The 21,080-nt window shown below is 47.4% G+C and overlaps 1 protein-coding gene across 1 annotated transcript in view; it reads right to left on the minus strand.

The window, feature by feature from the left end:
• Positions 1-452: 452 nt before the first annotated feature.
• Positions 453-21,080, minus strand: part of HGSNAT (heparan-alpha-glucosaminide N-acetyltransferase) — a 31,231-nt gene continuing 10,603 nt past the window's right edge. Inside the window, exons 6-18 of the mRNA XM_084758638.1 lie at positions 19,491-19,560; positions 17,815-17,924; positions 15,806-15,882; positions 14,619-14,649; positions 11,876-12,036; positions 10,422-10,537; positions 9,189-9,310; positions 8,087-8,213; positions 6,788-6,874; positions 3,844-3,921; positions 2,502-2,572; positions 2,302-2,414; positions 453-1,371 (exon numbers count right to left, since the gene is read on the minus strand). Of these exons, the coding sequence (XP_084614764.1) occupies positions 1,190-1,371; positions 2,302-2,414; positions 2,502-2,572; positions 3,844-3,921; positions 6,788-6,874; positions 8,087-8,213; positions 9,189-9,310; positions 10,422-10,537; positions 11,876-12,036; positions 14,619-14,649; positions 15,806-15,882; positions 17,815-17,924; positions 19,491-19,560 (1,345 nt within the window). The 3' untranslated portion in view covers positions 453-1,189. The remainder of the gene's footprint in view (positions 1,372-2,301; positions 2,415-2,501; positions 2,573-3,843; positions 3,922-6,787; positions 6,875-8,086; positions 8,214-9,188; positions 9,311-10,421; positions 10,538-11,875; positions 12,037-14,618; positions 14,650-15,805; positions 15,883-17,814; positions 17,925-19,490; positions 19,561-21,080) is intronic.

A 21,080-nucleotide genomic window follows, 5' to 3' on the forward strand; every position in this document is an offset into this window, starting at 1 on the left:
CTCCAGGAGGAAATTAATATGCACCACACACAAAGAGCCATCTTTTCACATATATAATTTCTGTTCCTAAGAAAACGTGGGCGTCCATTTGCTAAGGTATGCTCCTGTGGAGTTGTAAAAAGCTTGCTATCATACCTTTCCCAGGTTTTCTGTAAGTCACAATGAAGGTTTCAGAGGGGTTGCTGATGGGTCCCACCTCACCACATCTAAACACTGGGGAGACCTGAGGGAGACATGTTTGACATGCCTGGGGATTGTCCCACACCTTACACAGGACACAGCTCAGGAGGACCCACAGGAGAACATATGTTTTTCTTTCCACAGCTACATCTCTGGGTGTCTAGAGAGGCTTAGGTACCATCCAGAGACATGTCAGTACAGACAGGCAGACAGACAGACAGACAGCTGTAAATAGCAACGTGGGTGGACAGGTAGGGCTGGAACAAGAGAGGTTTGCGATAACAAATCTATACTTCAGTTTTATTTCAAATGAAGAATGAAGCAAGTAGCATTTTGTGGGCCCATCAAAGCCCTGAAAATTGGAAAGAAAAATTACTCTGGCTTTCTAGAAACACTAAAGTACATGCTATTTAAAAAAAAAAAATCAGACAACATTGTGAAACAGTCCACTGGAAGAGCTTTATAGTGTGTCTCAGCAGAAACCACGGCATTTTTTGTTGACATGCGTATACAAATGGGAAGGCAGTTTTCAGGAAATAAGAACCAGTCCTTCGGTTATTTGGGGGCTTTTCTTGTATTCTTGCTGTTTGTTCCTTTGTGGTGCCAGGGACCAAACCTGGGGCACTGTCCAAGCTTGGTAGGATTCTGCCTCTGAGTCAAGCCCAGCCCACCAACCTTGGCCTCCAGCACAGAGGCAAAGCGTCCAGAGGAAATCCCCTCTGGGAAGTTCAGTGAGATTTCCAGACATGTTCCAAACAGATCAGCTTCATACAAAATAGAAAAAAAGGAGGGAGCGTAACATATCGGATATGTAAATATGTAAGTCAAAAATACACAGGCGACCATCTGATGTCTGATCAAATCAGCTTTTTTGCAGCATCCAGAAGCCCAGCCCTTTTGTGAGGGAGGACCCCCTTCGTGAGAGAACACTCCTTTTGTGAGGGAGGCAGTTTCCGTCCTTTTCCCAGGGCCACTGGACTCCTCCAGCAATGCCTCTCAGCTGGTGCTGTCAGATTTTCCAGAAGATCTTCTTTTTGTAGAGAACGTAGGCGATGAGCACCCAGAGAGCGGTGGCCAGAATGTTCTGAATGAGATGCCCTTTGTGTGACTGCTCATCCTCCAGCTTCCACTGGAAGGGGAAGTAGTTCTCGAACACTTCATGGCCCACATACACCAGAATAGAGTTCATCCCTTAGAGAGAACAGAACATGGTGTCCGCCCCCACATCATTCATAGACTCTTGAAATGAACTGATAGATAACATAAAGTGTGCACTTGCATGATTGCCTACTGCCCTAAGTAAGTGATGCATCACTTAGATATTTAATTGTGCTGTGTATTTCTAAATTCTTGGCAAGTGGGAGCACCGAGCTGGCTCAGCTGGTACAGGCATTTGCCACCAAGCCTGATGACCTCAATTCTATCCTAGGACCCCTGACTATGGAGAGAATTGACCCCTGCAAGCTGTACACACACATACACACACACACACTTGCATATTCACATGCACACACGCACACACATTACACACATAAACACACACAGGACACACATATTCTTGCATATTCAAATGCATATATACACACTCACACACTGGCAGCACAATCCTATTTCTCATTAAAACCAGTATTTCCAGCCGCCGTGGTGGCGCACACCTATAATCCCAGCACTCAGAAGGTAGAGGCAGGTGGATCGCTGTGAGTTCGAGGCCAGCCTGGTCTACAAAGCGGGTCCAGGACAGCCAAGGCTATACAGAGAAACCCTGTCTCAAAAAACCAAAACCAACCAAACAAACAAACCAAAAAACAAAAACAAAAACAAAGCAGTATTTCCTGGATCATACCCAGCACAGCACCATTTCATACCGCCTGACTATGAACTGAGTTTATTTGTTGATGCTAGAAACTTAAACGGGAAGAAGTGGGTGGACTGCTTTGGGACAGGCCAGTGGCCTCCTTGGAGCTGGGCAGCACAGCCTCCGCTGGCTTCCTGGAAATGTGCCCCTCCTCGCCCCCACCCCCCCCCCCCACAGACAAGAGGCTTCAGCGCTGAAGAAGCCCAGAGCCTCCTCAGCCAGTCTGCCTGTTCGCTGCCACCCACTCTGGATTACTGCTGACTCACCTGGATAAAAGAACGGGGCTCCCGTCCAGAGCCCCTTCACGTCTACAACCGGGTACAGGATGAGGAGGATGAAGAAGGCAAAGCAGCTCAGGGTGGTGACATATGAGATGGACCTGCGGGGGAGACGAGTGAGGGAAGGCTGTCACACTCTCAGGAACGGCCACTTTCAACCGGAGAACAGTGACCCTTCCCACGCTTACCAGAGATTTTTGTTTACTGGAATAAAGCCTTCATTTGCAGACATTTTTGTCAAAGCCATAGAAATAAGCCCCTAGGAAGAAAAGAAGCGTGCTAAAGATTCATACTAGAATCTCAAAACAATGCGCTTAAGACAAAAAAGTGACTTAATTGCTTAATGAGGACTGAAAAAAAAATTGTGCCTTTTCTTCTCTTTTAACTGGAAGCCCATTTTAAGATGTCTAATACATTATCCGAAGCCATTTCCCAGGGTTTCCTGCATTAGAGACGGCAAGTGATGACCCGCACTGACTCCAGAGGGTGACTCTGAACAGCCAGTCAGGAGCGCCATTGTGTTTTTAACTGAGATGCTGCTTCTGTTCTTAAAACTATTGCCCGCCTGGGCCTGGCTCTTTCTACTTGTATGTCCTCTTTTGATTTTGAGACAGGGTCTCACATACCCTAGGCTGGCCTCAAACTCACGGTGTAGCCAAAGGTGACTGTGGGTCCTCTACCTCTTCATGCTGGGATTACAGATGTGTGCCACCACACCCAGCCTCACTGAGTGCCGGAGACAGGACCTGGGGCTTCATGCTCGCTAAACCTTTTACTGAGCCACACTCTCATCCCTTGCCTAGTCTTTCTGATAAGGCCTCCCACACAGAGGATCCCCTTACATATTTTCTTTTCTCTCTCTCTTTTTTTCTTTCTATTTTGAAACAGAGTTTCTCTGTGTAGCCTTAGCTGTCCTGTAGGACAGGATGGCCTTGAACTCAGAAATCCACCTGCCTCTGCCTCCCAAGTGCTGAGATTAAAGACATGCGCCACCACTGCCCAACTCCCTTACACATTTTCTCCAGCAGTCCTCATTCAAGTGTTTGATGGCAAATGCTAGGAGATTTATTTATACAATACAGTTTTCTAAGAAAATAAGCTTGAAATTTTAGATATAAAGATGTCTTCCTCCTTGGGAATAAGAGCATAGCTTAGTGGTAGAGGGTATACTTGGCACACACTGGGCCCTGGGTTCCATGCTCAGGAAAAAAAAAATTAAAGACGTTATTCTGTGAATTCTGTTATTCAAGTGAAATGCTCCCTGCCATGCTGAGCCAGTTGCTGCTCACCACTCCATTTCTTTTTAAATAAGGCTCAGTCTTAAGAATAGCAACTGGTGTTGGGCGTGTTAGTGCACGCCTTTGGCCCCAGCATTCAGGTGGATCTTTGTAAATTCGAGGCCACCCTGGTCTACAAAGTGAGTCCAGGACAGCCAGGTCTACACAGAGAAACCCTGTCTCAAAAGCAAGGCAAAACAAAACAAAAACAAAAGCAGAATCGCACTCAGAGTGAGGAAGGATGGCTACTTACAAGTACACAGCACCAGGCAGCAAACCTCATCAGGATGGCTCTCGTCTGATCCTTGTAATACAACAGTATTTTTCCTGCCTGGAGAGGAAAGCGATTACGGTCAGGAGAAGCCACCTACAATGGATTCTTGTTTCTTTTAACCACCGGCGCACATTATTTGCTAGGTACAGGGCCTAGACCCTGAGGATATAGGGGGGAATGCAACTTGACCCCCATACCCTGGTGGAGACAGGGAAGGAGCATGGGACCAATGAGACGGAGGCAGATGTCAGTCACACCCGCAGCGTTGAGGCTACAACCGGGGAAGGGTCAGAGCAGGCAGGACATTGCGAGTGAAGGGGGCGATGAGCACAGAGACCTGTTAAAGCAAAGCAGCACCACAGTAGCTCCGAGCACGGAAGGCTGAGAAATGCAATAACTGCGGGGTGGGGGGCAGGCAGGTGGCTCAGCAAGTGTCAGTTAGATCAGGGGCTTTCTGGAGAGGTGATGGGAGCCCAGGAAAGTTACCCCTTACCCTCGTTTTTATTATCAATGTGACAGAAACTAAAATCATCTGGGAAAAGAGAACCTCGATTGACAAACCGCTTATATCAACGCTGGCCTGTGGTCGTCTGTGGGGGGTTGTCTTGAGTGCTAACTGATACAGGAGGGCTGGGCCCACTGTGAGCAGCACCTTACCTAGGCAGGCGGGCCAGGATGGATAAGGAGGCCGGCTAAGCACTTGCCTGCAAGTGAGGCAGCAAGGAGCATCTCCCGATGGTTTTTGATTTAAGTTCCTACTTGCATTCCTGCCCCGTCACTCCTGCCCTGTCTTCCCTCAGTGACTGTCATCTGTCAGTGAAAGAAACCCTTTCCTCCCCCATGCTGCTTGCTCACAGTGTTCCATCACATTAGCAAATGGGAAACTATAAGTAACATCCATCAAGGTGACAAGAGGCCAGCTCAGACTGGCCTGGCTATAAACTGTCAGGTCTGGCAGCGCCACTGAGGCATAGGCGCAAAAACGGAACTGAATGCAGGGGAATCTTAAAACCCTAGGCAGGTCACGGCACAAAATCTCTCTGACACTAGAGTCAAACTTTTAAAGTATCAAAGGATATAGTGTTAATAATTTGTAATGTTGGCTGAAATGTACAAGTGTTGCCTGCGTGCCAGCTCCTGGGGTTTTGAATAAATTATTTCACCCTCATAGCAACACCGCTGTGAATCAGACGCACCGAGACGTCGTCCAGCCTGTAAGTGGGAGAGCCAGAGTCAACTCCGTGTAGCGCAGCTCCAGGTCTGCACCTCAAGCTTCCCCCACGCTGTTCTAGCTGACTGCTCTAGCAGGCTGAGTTTGCCGTGTGTGTGTGTGTGTGTGTGTGTGTGTGTGTGTGTGTGTGTGTGTGTGTGTGTGTGTGTGTGGAGAGTAGGTGAATGTATGTAAAACCAAATCAAGGTGCCACAGGAATAGAGGCAGCATCTCAACCCATTAACAGAAAATTATTTAATCCCCAAACTTTATATAAGAGCTTTTAATTTAGTTTAATTTAATTAATGAATTTAATAATGGTAGCTATGTGTGACGGTTTACATTTTAAGTCAAGTAAGATTAAAAACTGAGGTTCCTAGTCGCACCACAACCACGTTCTATGCTCCAGAGTCCCTTCCAGTGGCTGCCCTGATGGTCAGGGTACATCCACCATCTCAGAACGCTCCCTTGGGCCTGCTGTACACTCTCCAGTTTGTTCCCCTCAAAAAAAAATGTACGCAAACGCCAGGGAAGACAGCTCTGTGTAGAGAAACCTGGACTGCTCCGAATTATAACAGAAGCACACACAGGGGACACCAAGAGTAACCAGATTTGATTTGGGCAGAAGCCACGCCTGCTCTGAAGCCCTTCACACAGCTGGCTACGGATGAAGTCCCTGTCTTTCCAAAGTTCACACAGGGAAAAATGCATCAGCAGGAGGTGGGGCCAGAGGGAGTCCTTGTGGGACCAGTAAGGCTCTCGGTTCTAATGAATGTATTTTATGACCTCACAAAGGGCTTGGGGACAGCAGGCGCAGCGTTTGCGCCCTTCTAAGCACCTCCACGTGTGGACACGATGCTCATCCCCTCCAGAGGATGCACCTCTGCGAAGCGGAGACAGGCCACTGCCTGCAAAGGAACCTGTGAGCACGGTGAACCCCGGCCTGAGAAGCGAATGTCTGCTGTTTATGAGTCAGCCAGCCGCAGGAGTTTTGTTGCGGCAACTTAAACACACAGAGACAAGTATCTCGGAATAAGTGGCACGGGATGAGCGACATGGTGACCTCCTCATGTTATCAATATCTAGACACTCTGAAAACTGCACGCGGAATCTTTCATAGCGTCTGTTTTCATTTGTGACAGGGTCTCACTGTGTGGCCCAGGCTGGTCTCAGACTCGACTACCTGCCTCAGCCTTCCAAGTGCGAGCACTTTTAATCTCAGCACTGGGGAGGCAGAGACAGGCGGATCCCTGAGGAGTTGGAGGCCTGCCTGTTCTACAAAGCAAGTTTCAGGGCAGCCAGGGCTACACAGAGAAACCTTGTCTCGGAAAAAAAAAAAAAAACCAACCAAACAAAAACAAAAATGAAGCAAAACAAAAACAAAGAAAGAAAAGACGGGAAGAAAAATAAAGAAAGGAGGAAGGGGAGAGAAATGTGGCCATTAATAGAACTGATTATCCACACTCTGCTGGGATAAAATAAATCCACAACTAGTGAGAATTTAGTTGCCGGGATGTAAGGATTCAGCTGGTCATTTGAGTTGCTGAGTGATCCCGCCCTGGTTTGCACACCTTGATCCTGCACAGAATTTACCAGACCTGTGGACAGCAGAGCGTCTTCTTCCACTACCTCGTTGTAGTGAGATGGTTTCTAGTTAGGTTCTTAGCAGCCGTCACGGACACTCAGAAAAGTTATCTCGAAGTGAGCGAATACCTGAACTCCTAAAAATGCCATCACAATGGAGTTGATAGTCCCTAAGAGTCCTTCTGGGTCGTAGGCCACCTCCGTGTGATAAAGCACCTTAGAGAAACAGAACAGGTGGCAGTTACTCGCTGAACACAGAGATGAACACAGCTCGCCCACTGAATGCAAACTTGAATACATTCCAATAGTGCAAACGTCCTCCCAGTTTCCTTCCTTCTTTCCTTCCTTCCTTCCTTCCTTCCTTCTTCCTTCTTCCTCCTTTTCGTTTTGTGTTTTTACTTTTACAGCAGAAATTCATGGGCAATTTATAGGCACCATAGGCAAAGTAAGCCATGATCCTGCTTGGCCACATTAGCAAGCCTGGCAAAGAGTGTTGGACCATGTTTAACTAAATCCAAAAGCAAAGGACAGGAACTGCATGCTGCTTCTGGTTTAGCAAACCCCAGTGCAGCATCAGGAGCTCCCAACCTTCTGCTCAGGCAAAAAAAAAGAAAAAGAAAAAAAAAAGAAAAAAAAAAAAGAAAAAGAAAAAAATTAATAATCCGTTTGGGAAGGAGAGTGGCCCAGTATGTACTTAGCATGCAGCAGGCCCACATTTTATCTCTAGCATTCAAGAAAAAAAAAAGTCAACTAAAATAAAACATTTGTATTTTTAGTATAAAAATGAGAACTTTGGAAATGCATGGTGTATTAGCACCAACCACAATCCTGAACCTTTGCAAGGCCTGAAATATTCATCCCCAGCTCCTAGAAATATTGATTGCCAAAGGTCTCAGTCAAGTACCTTGGCCAGGGTCCTTGGCTAAAGAGAACTGCAGGCTGAGGGTACAGAGTACTGGGAGTAGTTCCGCCTTTCTAAATCTGCCCTGTGCTTGGGACAGGCCACCACCAGCAGGAACATGAGGGACCCACCCGTCATCCCATGCAGAACTGCTCTCAAATGCCACCTCAGCGGCCCAGAGATTAAACAGAATCCCATGAGATGCAGTGCAGCTCGACTCAGCTCCCTCAGCCGCAGCTGCGCAGGACGGAACGAGCATGCCCTTTGCATATCTTGCATCGAGTCCCAGTCTTTGAGTCTGGGGCTGGAAACCTAAAGGGCTAAATCAAACTTGTTTTACATGGTACGTTCTTCCTCCACAATCAAACACACCTCTACCTCCCAACAGACAGTAAATCTTTGAGACATGAATGCAGCCAGTTTCCCAGATAAAAATGATTTCCTGGCATGTTTTTCCTGAATGGTGTAAAGCCGGCTAGCTCTTCCTACTTCCCTAATTTCCAGTTCCAAGTAAAGGAAAGGCTCACAGTGGACGATGGGTGATGGTACAGGTGATTGTCTCCCAGGAGTAGGCGGTCAAGGTAGCCAGCTGCTCCTCCGGTACAATGAGGGTACTTCCCCAAGTCCCCAATGCCGCCAGGGCCAAGGTAGCCACTAGGGAAGTGAGAAGCACAGTTAAATGACAGGGCTGCAGAAGAGACAGTGCTGAACCACACAGCCAGGTTCAAATACCCCCCACACAAACAGGCCTACAACAGCCCCTGACCCCTGACCCCTGACCCCTGCTCTTCTCACAGCAGCTCCCATCACTGGAAGGCAGGTCCACGTTCTACTAGAGAGCGATGCTGAGATAACCCAAGCCTCCTTTCAATGTAAAGAGAGCCTCAAAGGAGAAGAAAGTATGAAAGAGAATTCCACTTCAATGCTCTATAGCCTTGCCTCTGACTCGGTAGAAAGGGACGTGTAGAAAGGAACTACTATGTCTGGGTGGAGGGGGGGGGGTTGGCTCAGTCAGTAGAGTGTTTGCCTTGCAATCACAAGGACCTGAGTTCGCTCCTCAGAAACAATGTAAGGGGAAAAAAGGAGAGAGAGAAAAAAAGAAGAAGAAAGGGAGGGAGGGACGGAGGGAGGGAGGGAGTGAAGAAAAGGAAGAAGGAAAGGAAAAAAGGAAGGAAGGAAGGAAGGAAGAAAGCCATGCCTAAGAAAGAAAGAAAGAAAGAAAGAAAGAAAGAAAGAAAGAAAGAAAGAAAGAAAGAAAGAAGCCATGCCATACACTGGGGCTCAGTGATTAAGAGCACTTCTTGCTCTTCCAGACGACCTGGGTTCACGTCATAGAACCCACATGGAGGTTCCAGTTCCAAGGGGTTCAGTGCCGCCTTCTGGCCTCCATTGGTACTGCATGTACATGGTATTCAGATAGTCATGCAGGCAAAACACTTGTACACATAAAATAGCTTAAAAAAAAAGCCATGCATGGTGGTGCATATTGTAATTGGAGAGGTAGAGATGGTGGAATCCTTGGGACTCACTCGTCAGCCTGCTTGGTCTCCAGCCTCCAAATGCAAGCACACACAAACACACACACACGAGCACACATGCAAAGGGATTACCTGGCAAGAGGTCACTTACGTAGGGCACCCAGGGACAGGTAGAAAGAATGTCAAAGCCAGCCAAATGCCTTCCAGGGCCAGAATGATGAGCCACTGGGGCCAGCTGGAAGTGATGTCTCGAAGGGAAAAGCAGCTTCTCTCCTGAGTGAGAGACAAGAACAGTACTCATGAACCAAACAGTGCGCCTGGGAAATGCCTAGTGATCACTTCTTGGCCTTTATAGTAGAATAAAGCAAAAAAAAAAAAAAAAAAAAAAAAAAAAAAAAAAAAAATCCGGCTGGGCAGCTGGTTCAGTTGGTAGCAGGACCTCAGGGCACAGTGGCACCTGGATGCGGAAGCAGATGGATCAGGGGTTGAAGGTCAACCTTCAGCAACTTCCTGCTTAAGGCTACATGACGCCCTATCTAAAACAAAACAAAATCGTCTAATGTGTTTGGTGATAGCTAATGTTTTTGCACGCGGACATACTGCAGCAAAACATGAATTAGGAATAAATGGCTGGAGGGTTAGCTCAGGGCACAGCACTTGCCCAGCTCAAGTGAGGCCTTGGGCTTAATCCCTAGCACTCAATCAAGAAAAAAAAAAAAATAGAGAGAGTACAGCGTGGTGGCACACGCCTTGAATCCCAGCACTCAGGAAGCAGAGGCAAGTAGACCTCTGTGAGTTCAAGCCCAGCCTGGTCTACAGAGTGAGATCCTGTCTCACTGCCTCAAAAACAAACAACAGAAACAATTAATGGGGGCTGTTCTTCCAAAGGTCCTGAGTTCAATTCCCAGCAAACATATGGTGACTCATAACCACCTATAATGAGATCTGGTGTCGTGTTCTGGTTTGCTGGCACACATACAGGCAGACTACAGCATACATAATAAATAATTAAATCTTCAAAAAGAGAAAAGAAGCAATTAATGGAAATAGGAAAAGGCATTTCATTAGCACAAGTACAGTGGTATACGGGGCAGGGTAAAAACTCAGAAAACCGTATCGTGACCTTTCCCCTTGTTTAAAGACCAGGCCTTCTGGGGATGAGGAGGGAGGGGGGCAGTCGTGGACTATGGTTCTATCCCAGGAACCCATGGAAAAGAGGACCCCCTAGGGCTCAGGCCAGCAGGCCAGGCAGCCTAGCCTACCCAGTGAGCTCCAGGCCAATGAGAGGCACGGACTCATAAAGAAGGCGAACAGCACCAGATAAACGGCCCTCTAGCTATGCCTGCTTGTCCCCTCACCCCCACCACACACACGAGATTCTCACCAAGGTACAACTGTCAGGCACTGGCACTGAGAAGAGGAGCTCCAAGGCAGCAACCACAAAGTATGTCACTCCCAACCGCTGTAGAACACCAGGGATCCGCACCTTATCCCACGACACTGCCAAAGACACAAGCCACCTTAAGGCTAAGCCAGCACGATGCATCTCACCCCAAGACAGCGTTGTCTCTCGAAGGGCAGACATAGCTATAATACTTGTAAGTGAATTATCGAATGTGGAATGAGGACACGGTGTCCTATGCAAACAAGCAGCCAAGTTCACTCAGGTAGGGGAGTGGAGCGAAGACTCCCCTGGGCACTGAATCCCAGCTCCTGGCCCTTTCGTGTTAGGCATATGGATATAGCCCTCATGCCCACCAGAGACATGCAGACCAAACCCCAATCATGCTCTGCTCTCCCAGCACAACAGACTTCAGGATGTATTCTGGGGAGAGAACCACCTATAGCAAAGCCCTGTAGAGCAAAGCCCGTGAGCTGGGGAAGAACAGCACCTCACGTGGAGTCCGCCAAAGCCAGAGGTCCTCAACCTATGGGTTGCGACCTTTTTGGGGGTCGAATAGCCCTTTCTCAGGGGTCGCCTAAGGCCATCTGCATATCAGATATTTACAGTACGGTTCATAACAGTAGCAAAATTACAGTTATGAAGTAGCAGTGAAAATGATGCAATGATTGGGAGCACCACAGCATGAGGGACCGTACTGCATCATCAGGGGGGCTGGGAACCGCTGCTCTAAGCTCTCAGGCCTCTAGTGAAGCCACTTTCTGCCCGAGGCTGGATATGGCTCAAGTGTAAGCACCCTCTCTCCTTTGCCAAAGACAAGGCAAGTTCCTAGCTCTCCTTGCTGCTGCTGGCACAAAGCAAGGGGTTCACACCCTCTGTTCACCACCTGGTGTCCCTGAGGAGCACAGAAGCAATGACAAGTCCCCTCCCTTCCAGGTAGCACAGGGGCACACAGGTAAGGACAGATCCTTAAACTAAATGCAAACACTGGACGTCCATGGAACCCAAAGGGCCAGGGGACAGAGTGTGAGGGTCGTTTCTCCCAAGTCCCTGAACATGGACACGGCCCAGAGACAACACTTCGGCCTCACTCAGCCTGACTGCTCTTCTGTATCACAGGAGCCGGTGCAGTCACAATGGTGCCTCCCCTCACTAAAATCCCAGGCTAAGTGTAACAGCATTCAGGGGTATACAAGCAGCACACATACTCTTCTAATAAAGAGTCCCTGGTTGGGGGGGGGGGGAGGGGCCGAGAGTAAAGAATTACACCAGACTGTAAAATGTGGGGTTCAGTGGCAAAAAGCTTGCCGAGCATGTGCAAGGGCCAGGGTTTGATCCCAAACACTGAAAAAAAATATATATATACATACATATATATACATATATAAGACAAGTTTAATCTGACTATAGACTAATAAAAGGGCAGAGATACTTACACGGACCAAGGCAATAATTGGGGTTGACAATGATGATTCCTATACAGACTAGTAGGAAACTTCTCCATGCAATTTTCCCCAGCAGTTTGAATTTTGAATATCCTCGTTGTAGGATAGACGTCATTGACAGGAAAATTGAAGATCCCATAATAAATACAAACCTAAAAAGAAAGGCTAATGGTAGGTGAACATTTCCAATTTGTATACATGTATCTTTTATATTTTATAATCTAGGAGGGAGGTGACAACTCTATCCATCCACAGTGCTCAATTAATGCAACTGTGTCGGACTCACAACACAGGAGGGACACGAACACAGTCCTGTCGGGTACGAGTTTTGACAGGACATCTTCAAATCCCGTGGTGGGAGGAGAACGGGCTAAGTGGGATTCTGAAGGGCAGCCCTCAAAGCAGCTGTCAGAGAGGAAAGCTGTGGACACGGAATCCAGGGCCTTCCTCAGCACACCAGCGAAGTCCTTCAGAAATAACACTTTCCATCTTTTAGAAATCCATCCCTTCTCCTGAAGGAAAAAAAGTGCCTCTCTCTCTCTCTCTCTCCCCCTCCCTCCCTCCTTTTCCTCCTCTCTGTGTGTGCACCTGTGTGTGTGTGTCTGTCTGTCTGTCTCCATCTGGTAGGAGTCACATGTATTTCCCTTTCTCTTCCTCCTCCTCCTCTTCTTCTTCTCTTCAAAACAAGGTTTCTCTGTGTAGCCCTGGTTGTCCTAGACTCACTTTGTAGACCAGGCTGGCTTGAACTCACAGAGCTCTGCCTGTCTCTGTCTCCTGAAAGCTTGGTCCATAGGGAGGGGCACTATTAGAAGGTGTAGCCTTGATGGAGTGGGATGGCCTTGTTGACACTGTGCGGGCCGGCTTTGTGCTCTCATATATGCTCAAGCTACACCCAGTGTGGCACAGACTCCTTGCTGCCTGGGGAATCAAGATGTAGAACTCAGGGCTGGAGAGATGGCTCAGTGGTTAAGAGCACTGATTGCTCTTCCGAAGGTCCTGAGTTCAACCACATGGTGGTTCACAACCATCTGTAATGTGATCTGATGCCCTCTTCTGGCCTATAGGTGTGCATGCAGGCAGAACACTATATACATAATAATAAATAAATAAATCTTTTTAAAAATGTATTTATTCCCAGCACTCGGGAGGCAGAGGCAGGCGGATCACTGTGAGTTTGAGGCCAGCCTGGGCTACAGAGCAAGTCCAGGACAGCCAAGGCTACACAGAGAAACCCTGTCTCAAAAGACCAAAAAAAGAAAAATGTATTTATTTATTATTTATACTGTGTTCTGCTTGCATGTACACCTGCACACCAGAAGAGTGCACCAGATCTCATTATAGATGGTTGTGAGCCTCCATATGGTTGCTGGGAATTGAACTCAGGACCTTTGAAAGAGCAGACAGTGCTCTTAGCCTCTGAGCCATCTCTCCAGCCCAAATAAATCTTTGTTTTGGTTGTGAGCCTCCATGTGGTTGCTGGGAATTGAACTCAGGACCTTTGAAAGAGCAGACAGTGCTCTTAGCCTCTGAGCCATCTCTCCAGCCCAAATAAATCTTTTTTGTTTTGTTTTGTTTTGTTTTTTGAGACAAACAGGGTTTCTCTGTGTAGCCTTGACTATCCTAGACTCACTTTGTAGACCAGGCTGGCCTCAAACTCACAGCAATCTACCTGCCTCTGACTCCCGAGTGCTGGGATTAAAGGGATGCACCACCACTGCCCGGCATAAATAAATCTTAAAAAAAAAAAAAAAAAAGACGTAGAACTCTCAGCTCCTCCGGCACCATGTCTGCCTCCATGTTGCCACGCTTCCCGCCATGACGATAATGGACAAAACCTCTGAAACTGTAAGCCTGCCCCAGTTCAGTGCTTTCCTTTATAAGGGCTGCCATGGTCGTGGTGTCTCGTCACAGCACTGAACCCCTAAGTAGGACAGACAGAGCTGCTCCAGCCTTTCAAAGACAAAGGGCAGGAAATGGTGTGCACAGGAGCTGAAGACAGGCCGTGCTGATGTAATATTATCAAACGTTTCTTACAGCCTAAGAGACTGAGACTTTCACTGGGCCTCACAGCCAGAGTTAAAAACACACCGTGAAGTCACCTAGGACCGCTGTTTTGTGTGTGTGCAGCCTGCTTGTTTAATCTCCCTTAAGGGAATAATATGACAACCAACCCGGCTTGCCTTGGATTTCCCATGCTCTCAACCTAAGCTAATACATAGTTTTAATCATAAGTTAAGCTCTCTTCCATGCCCCGGGCCCAGACAATGCATGTGTGTCATCCATGCGAGCAACAAGCACAGAAGCCTAGCATCTACCTAAAGGGTGAAAGCATCCATTTATGGATACTGGTTGATAAATGATGCTGTTTGTTGTGTCTGGGTGAGCTAGGATCGATGGGAACCAGTGACTGTCCAAGGTTTCTGCCAAGTGTCCCATTCCTTCCCCACTGATGCATTCTGTGCTGCTCAATTAATGCCAGCCGAAGGCCTCTGTGAGGGAGACACACAGTACACACAGACGGAAACACGGAAACACGCAGTCACAAGACTGACAGACCAGGGCATGGAAGGCAGGGAACAGGAGGCAGAGAACTCAAGCCTGGGCTTGCTTGTGGTTAAGGGACTCCAGGAGGGGAAGTGCTTTTATCTCCTGCTACACGACACCAATGCACTAGTGGCCCCTGAGTTAATCACTAACGTGTACGACCCTCACGATAAACTAACTGCCAGCTCACCATGGGAAGACGAGGTCGGCCGCAGTCAGTCCTGTAAAACAACAGAGAGCAGACAGTAAGAAAGAGGGCTCTAGGACCCAGATGGCGTTTAAGGCTCAATGCACATTTACAGACAGCAGGGCACACACACAGGAGCCTCGCTCCTCGCACACAGTCACTGGCCCTCGGTGGGAGGGTGGGTTCCCCTGACCATTCGAGGGGGATAGAACCACAGGTCTGCGGACGAGTTTGTGACCCTCCAGCAGTTCTAGTCACAATCTGTTCTCTCCCTCCGCCGGACACGCAACGTCCAACTCAGAACATAACTAGAAGTACTCAGCCACACTAGAGAGAAGCTGGTACGAACGGGAGACAGGACTCTTGTTTTAAATCCTCCCGTTAAACGTATTTATTGACTGAAGGGTGGGGAGGAAGGTGTGGAGGTCAGAGGGCAACTTTCACAGGGTGGGCCCTGGGGATTGAACTCAAATTGTCAGGCTTGGCAGCAAGCACCTTTCCCTGCTGAGCCATTTTGCAAGCCCGCGAGTCGTATTTTACACGGGGCCTCAGCTAAGAGGCCAAGAAGTGATAATTCTTGTTTTAAATAAACACTTAGACACAGTTCTGAGTTGTGCAAGCATCTGGACTCGGGGTCTGAGACTGAGCTGCATCAGCTGCTGACCCCATCGTCAGTACGTGGACTCTGGGGGCCGGTGGTCAAACACAACGCACACTCTCTTCTAGAGGGTTCCCCAGCCTTTAACAGGTATGGTCTGGCTAGGATAAAGGCAACTAAAATTTCTCTAAAGTCTACAGATGGTACTCTATGTCATCTTCCTGGCTCTAAAATATCCACTGTCTAGCCACCTACCCGCCCCGATTTAGAGCTACTGCTGAGAGCCACTCACACGGAGCCTCGTGTCACCCCAAGAGGACTGTTCATCTTAGAAGGCAGAGTCCCCCACAATACGGAGCTCTACTGTCTGTAGCAATGATCATGTAACCAAGTCTTTTACATTTCCTGTGGAGACCCGCAATCTCCCAGCAGAAAAAAATCCAGAGTCTCCGTGTCATTACAGAGAATCACACTAGATCCATGGAAGAACAGGGTGGCTGTACACGGGCTGTGAGGGCCCTGACGGGGTGCCCACTGAGATGCTGAGTCTTATCTGGGGATGGGGCAACATCACCTGCAGGAAGTGTCTTACCGTTCCAGCTCGAATGTTTGAAGTACCAGTATCTTCCTCCTCCATAGTTAACGAAGACCATGAGGACGAGAGCTATCCTATAAGCCAAGAAAGGGAGGGCGATGTGACAGCAAGCCAGGCGCTCCCACACAAGACACACCACCTAAGAATGGGACGCCTCAGAGCAGGAAATGACACAAGTAGAAAGTTTAAAGGTGAGAAAAGATGACCTGGTGCTCACTATGAGGACCACATGAAGATGATGATGAAGATGAGGAGGAGGAGGAGGAGGAGGAGGAGGATGACGACGTTCTGCAGCTAACATTCCTTACACAGTATGCCGAGAAAATTGTATACTTGGGCTGGCAAGATGGCTCAGCTGGTAAAGGTACTTACTGACAACCTGAAGACCCCAGCGCCACATGGTAGAAGGGGGGAATTCACTTCTCTAAGCTGCCGTCTCACCTCCACAGGGGCACCGTGACCAGGAAACGCCCCTGCCCCCCAGTGCCCACCCTCCCCCATGTGCATGTTTTGGACATGTTAAAGCTGTGATGGCACAGGGCACTACAAAGTTGTCATCAATTTTATATACTGTGACGGTTTGAGCCTGAAACCTGAAATGCGCTAAGCTACCAAGTGGATCCATGATGCCCAGGAGGAAAATGCCACACTGCTGTCATGCCAGCTCATGGCAAAAAATGCAGGTGCCAGGCTGATAGTGAGGAAGTGTTGCCTTACTGTGGGTGGAGCCTAGAGCTACATCCCAGAATGACTCACCTCTGTCCTCCAAAGGAAGAACACAAAACAAAAACAACAAACAAGACCCCACAAGCACGGTAAAAATCCTGTCCAAAATTTCTTTCAGGTCATGAGTGTGAGGTCCATAAAAGATGCATAAGATTTTTCGTAGATCTACCAAAAAGAGACTTGATACCCTATGAGCATATACAGGGGGAAGAGGTCCCCCTCAGTCACAGTCATAGGGGAAAGGGGAGGGGAAAATGGGAGGGAGGGAGGAATGGGAGGATACAAGGGATGGGATAACAATTGAGATATAATATGAATAAATTAATAAAATATATTTTTTAAAAGATTTTTTATAGTTAATATCCAATTACTCTGAAATCTGAAACACTCTGGCTCCAAGTAGTTTAGATATGGGCAGCTTATCAAAACACATGACCTGGCTCACATATATCTAATGGGTGCTCAGGGCTCGGGGGCCAGGAAGGAACCACAGGGTTATCAGTGGAAGTCAGTCATTCTCGGATGGGGGAAACAGAAAAACCAATAGTGCGTATTTCATTCTCGGCTGTTCAGTTATCTACTGTGTCACAGTTTGGCCTTCACCCTTCGACCAGAAAAGTATGACAAGTTATGACACATCGCTGTGGAGCTGCTGCCAGAGCGCTTGTGATGCAAGGTGTTCCAGCAGCAAAGGGTGGACGTGACTCTGCCCATAGAGACGAAGCCGTGGGCTGGCACACCTTCCAAGCTGCTGCTTCTTGCTAGACACATGAGACATAGTGGCCTGGACAGAGCCACTTGCCCAGACTACCGAACAGAGTGGTGGAAAGTGGTTCTGGCTGTGTTCCGTCAGTCTTCTCTCTCAGCATTGTGCAATTCTTATCTTTTGTGTCACCCTTCTTTCTGTTTTTTGTGGTGCTGGGCAATGACCTCAGTGTTGGGTACAAGCTAGGTAAGTGGTTTGCCTCTACGCTAGTTCCTTATCATGGCAATTCCAAGAAACTAATCTTCTGGCATTACTTCTGTTTATGTATTTAATTTTTTAGACAGGGTCTTGCTAGGTATCCCAGGCTGGCTATGAATTCTCAGTATTTATTTTTTTGGAAAGGGTCTTGCCAGGTATCCCAGGCTGGCTATGAATTCTCAGCCATCCTTCTGCCTCAGCTTCCTACACCAGACTAGAACATTACAAACATGTAAAATACCTTAAACTAAAAGTGGGCTTGTGTATGATTGTGAAATCTGACAAAGACCTGTGCCCACCATCGAGCCCCACTTACCCCCTGAATGTGTCCACGCTCCGGAGACGGTGCGGCAAGGCGGACGCGCGTCGTGTTTCTGGTTGGCTATCGCCACTGAGAGGGTCTTCTCTGCTTGGGGATCCTAGCTCCTTCCAAGCAAAGGGAGAAAGAGATGGTACTTGATGAGGCTAAGGAATAAATTTCATGATTTGATATTTTCAGAGGGGGGAAAAAGAGTGAAAAAGGATAATCTTTGAACAATGAGTTGGTTTTATAAAGATCCCATGCAGAGGTTTTATTCTCTACTTTATTTTGCATTTTTAACGCCCTTTGCTGAGCTCACTGGTAGTTAATGTTGACAATGACACAAAGAACTGGTTCTGGGGTTGAAGATGTAACTCAGTGGCAGAGTGCTTGCCTACCATCCCCCCCCCACACACACACAGAGAGAGAGAGAGAGAGAGAGAGAGAGAGAGAGAGAGAGAGAGAGAGAAGAGAGAGAGAGAGAGAGAGAGAGAGAGAGAGAGAGAGAGAGGGTACAAACTGGTTCTTAGGTAGTCCAGAACAGACAAATGCATGGTGGAGAATTTATTAGTCTAAGTGGAAACAGTAAATTAAGTCATTGCAATGGCCATCAATATTTATACATTTAACGCTGATGTTTTGGTTCATTTATTTTCAAATAGGGCTACCTGCTAAGTGAAAGCTGTACATCTTAAGGCAGCCCAGACTTCCATCATCACTGAGAAAAAGAGGGGGATGGGACCTCCACAGAAGCTGAGGACAAGCTCCTTACTAAGGATGCATGTTGGGGGGCAGAGAGACGGCCAAGCCCGCAACGCCGGCTGCACAGGCCTCACAACCTGGTGTGATTGTCAGAACCCACAGTGGAAGGAGAAAATCTAGTCCCAGAAGTTGTCTTCTGAGCTGTACATTCAGGCCATAGCACATGCAGGCACACACTCACACCCACGTGCCACTCTCACACACATACACTAATAAATAGGTAATAAAATAAAAATAGACATGAGGGGATCAGGACAGCTGGAAAGGTGCCTAGCATATCTGAGGCCTTGGGTTTGATTCTTAGTACCGCATAAGCAAACAAGATGGCATATACCTGAAATCTCAGCACTCAGGGGCTGGGCAAGTGGAGGGTTAGGAGTTCAAGGTTATCTTTGGCTATATTACATAGTAAGTGAGAGGTCAGCCTATGCTACATGTGACCCTGTTTCAAGAGAGAGAGAAGAAAGAAAGGATGGAGGGAAGGAGGGAAGCATCTAAGCAGTAAACATTCAGGGAATCCTGGGGTACACGTGGGATTATCAGACAGGAAGAAGACTCCAGGCCCACCACATGCAGGACTGGTGGCGCATGTACAGGCTCTGTGGAGCACGCACAGGCCCTGGTTTGCATTCAGCCCAGGGAAAACATTAAGGACAGACAGTCTGGCCTTCCACAGTATGATGCAAATGTATAAACTGGACGATAGGGCCAGAGAGATGGCTCAGAGGTAAAGGGCACTGGCTGTTCTTCCAAAGGACCTGAGTTCAATTCCCAGCACCCACATGGTGGCTCACAACCATCTATAATGAGATCTGGTCCTCAATAAATAAACACATCTTAAACTGGACAAATAATGCTCACTTAAAGGAAATTATACATTTAAAATTTAAAAACCTGTCAGACAACACATGCAAACACAAACAACTCACAGAATTGATGAGGCGGTCAGTTTCTCGAGACGTTATGGCCTTAGAAATCCAATTACTGAAGTCATCCAAACTGTATTTATATATATATAAAAAAAATCCTCCATTAGTTTTCTGTCTTGACTCGTTATATTGTCAAGATGACTAAATACTGAAACAAAATTTAGGTTAAGTCTATAAACATGAAGTTTTTCAGAAACAGCAAAAGAGAGGTCAAAGTGTGTAGCAGCCTCATCAGCTGACAAGAATCATGATGGAGACTCACAGGGCTGTGAGCATCTCACAAGACAGCGCTCTGTCGCCAGGGCTCTCACTGCTGCTCACATCAGAAGCACAAGCATGTGGCAGCAACTATGACCACTCAACATAGAAACGAACCAATGGGACACACAAAGAAATAAGTGATTACATCCAAGAAGCAAAAAGCACACTGGAGCATCCGTTGTCAATGATCCAACTCTTCTATTTGTACGATTGACCTAATTTTAAAATTAAATTAATTTACATGGTTGACAGAGTGTTAAATATAGTAATTGATTTTCTTTAGGGTGAGATTTCTCCTCGGGCATACCTCTTTCTAAAGCTCTCCAGCCTACAAGATTGCTCGCTGAGTTTGATCTCAGGAATCCATATGGTAGCAAAAAAACTGATTCCCAAGAGGTGTCCTGACCTCCACACATGTGCACGCCCTGCTTCACACACACACACCTACATACACACAGTTGTTTTTGTTGTAAAGCAGGGTATTTTGCCCGGCACGGTGGTAGGTGCCTTTAATCCCAGTATTCAGGAGGCAGAGGCAAGAGGATACTTTGAGTCTGAGGCCAGCCTGCTCTACAGATGGAGTTCCGGGATAGCCAGGGCTACACAGAAAAACTCTCTCTCTCAAAAAAAAAAAAAAAAAAAAAAAGAATATCCCAGTCTGCCTTAAAACAAAACCACCCATATATTTTGATGACTGCAATGAGTCATTTGGCTTCACATGTCCACACATGGACAATCTTACTTCATCTCACTTCCTCCTCCTGACTCACTGCCTTTTATTACTTTACAGAGAGGCCAGGCATAAAACAGCCTCACCCATAAACACTAAGTTATCTGTAAAAAGGAAAAAAAAAAGCTGCTTTGTTTCTAAACACAATCCTGACATCATCATATTTTACACTTATTTCCTTAAGTTTATTTGCTGTGTGGGGGAGGTGCGCACATGCCACAGCACGGAGGTCAGAGGACACGTGTGGGTGTTGGCTCTCTCCGTCCTCGTGGACCTCGGATTGGTCAGGTCATCACGCTTGGTGGCGAGTACCTTTATTTTTCAGGCCTTCCCACAGGCCTTTCCCATCACTGCATTTCAGATGATGTCAATATTCCTGACTAGCACCGAATGTTTCCCTGGCTTGAAGATGTTCTTCGTACCTGTGCAAATCAGCCCCACAAACAATCCTCATAGCTAATGCTTCCGCCTGCAATCCTTCTTACAAACCATGATGGTTTCTAGTCCACACAGCACTGCTAATGTCACCATCACGTGAAAACAATAAAATAGGCACATTCAAGGAAGCACCGAACGGACAAGTTGAAGTGCTAAAAAAA

This window comes from Acomys minous (genome assembly GCF_964271855.1).
Source record: "Acomys minous genome assembly, chromosome: 15".
In the NCBI taxonomy this organism is placed as follows: Eukaryota; Metazoa; Chordata; class Mammalia; order Rodentia; family Muridae; genus Acomys; species Acomys minous.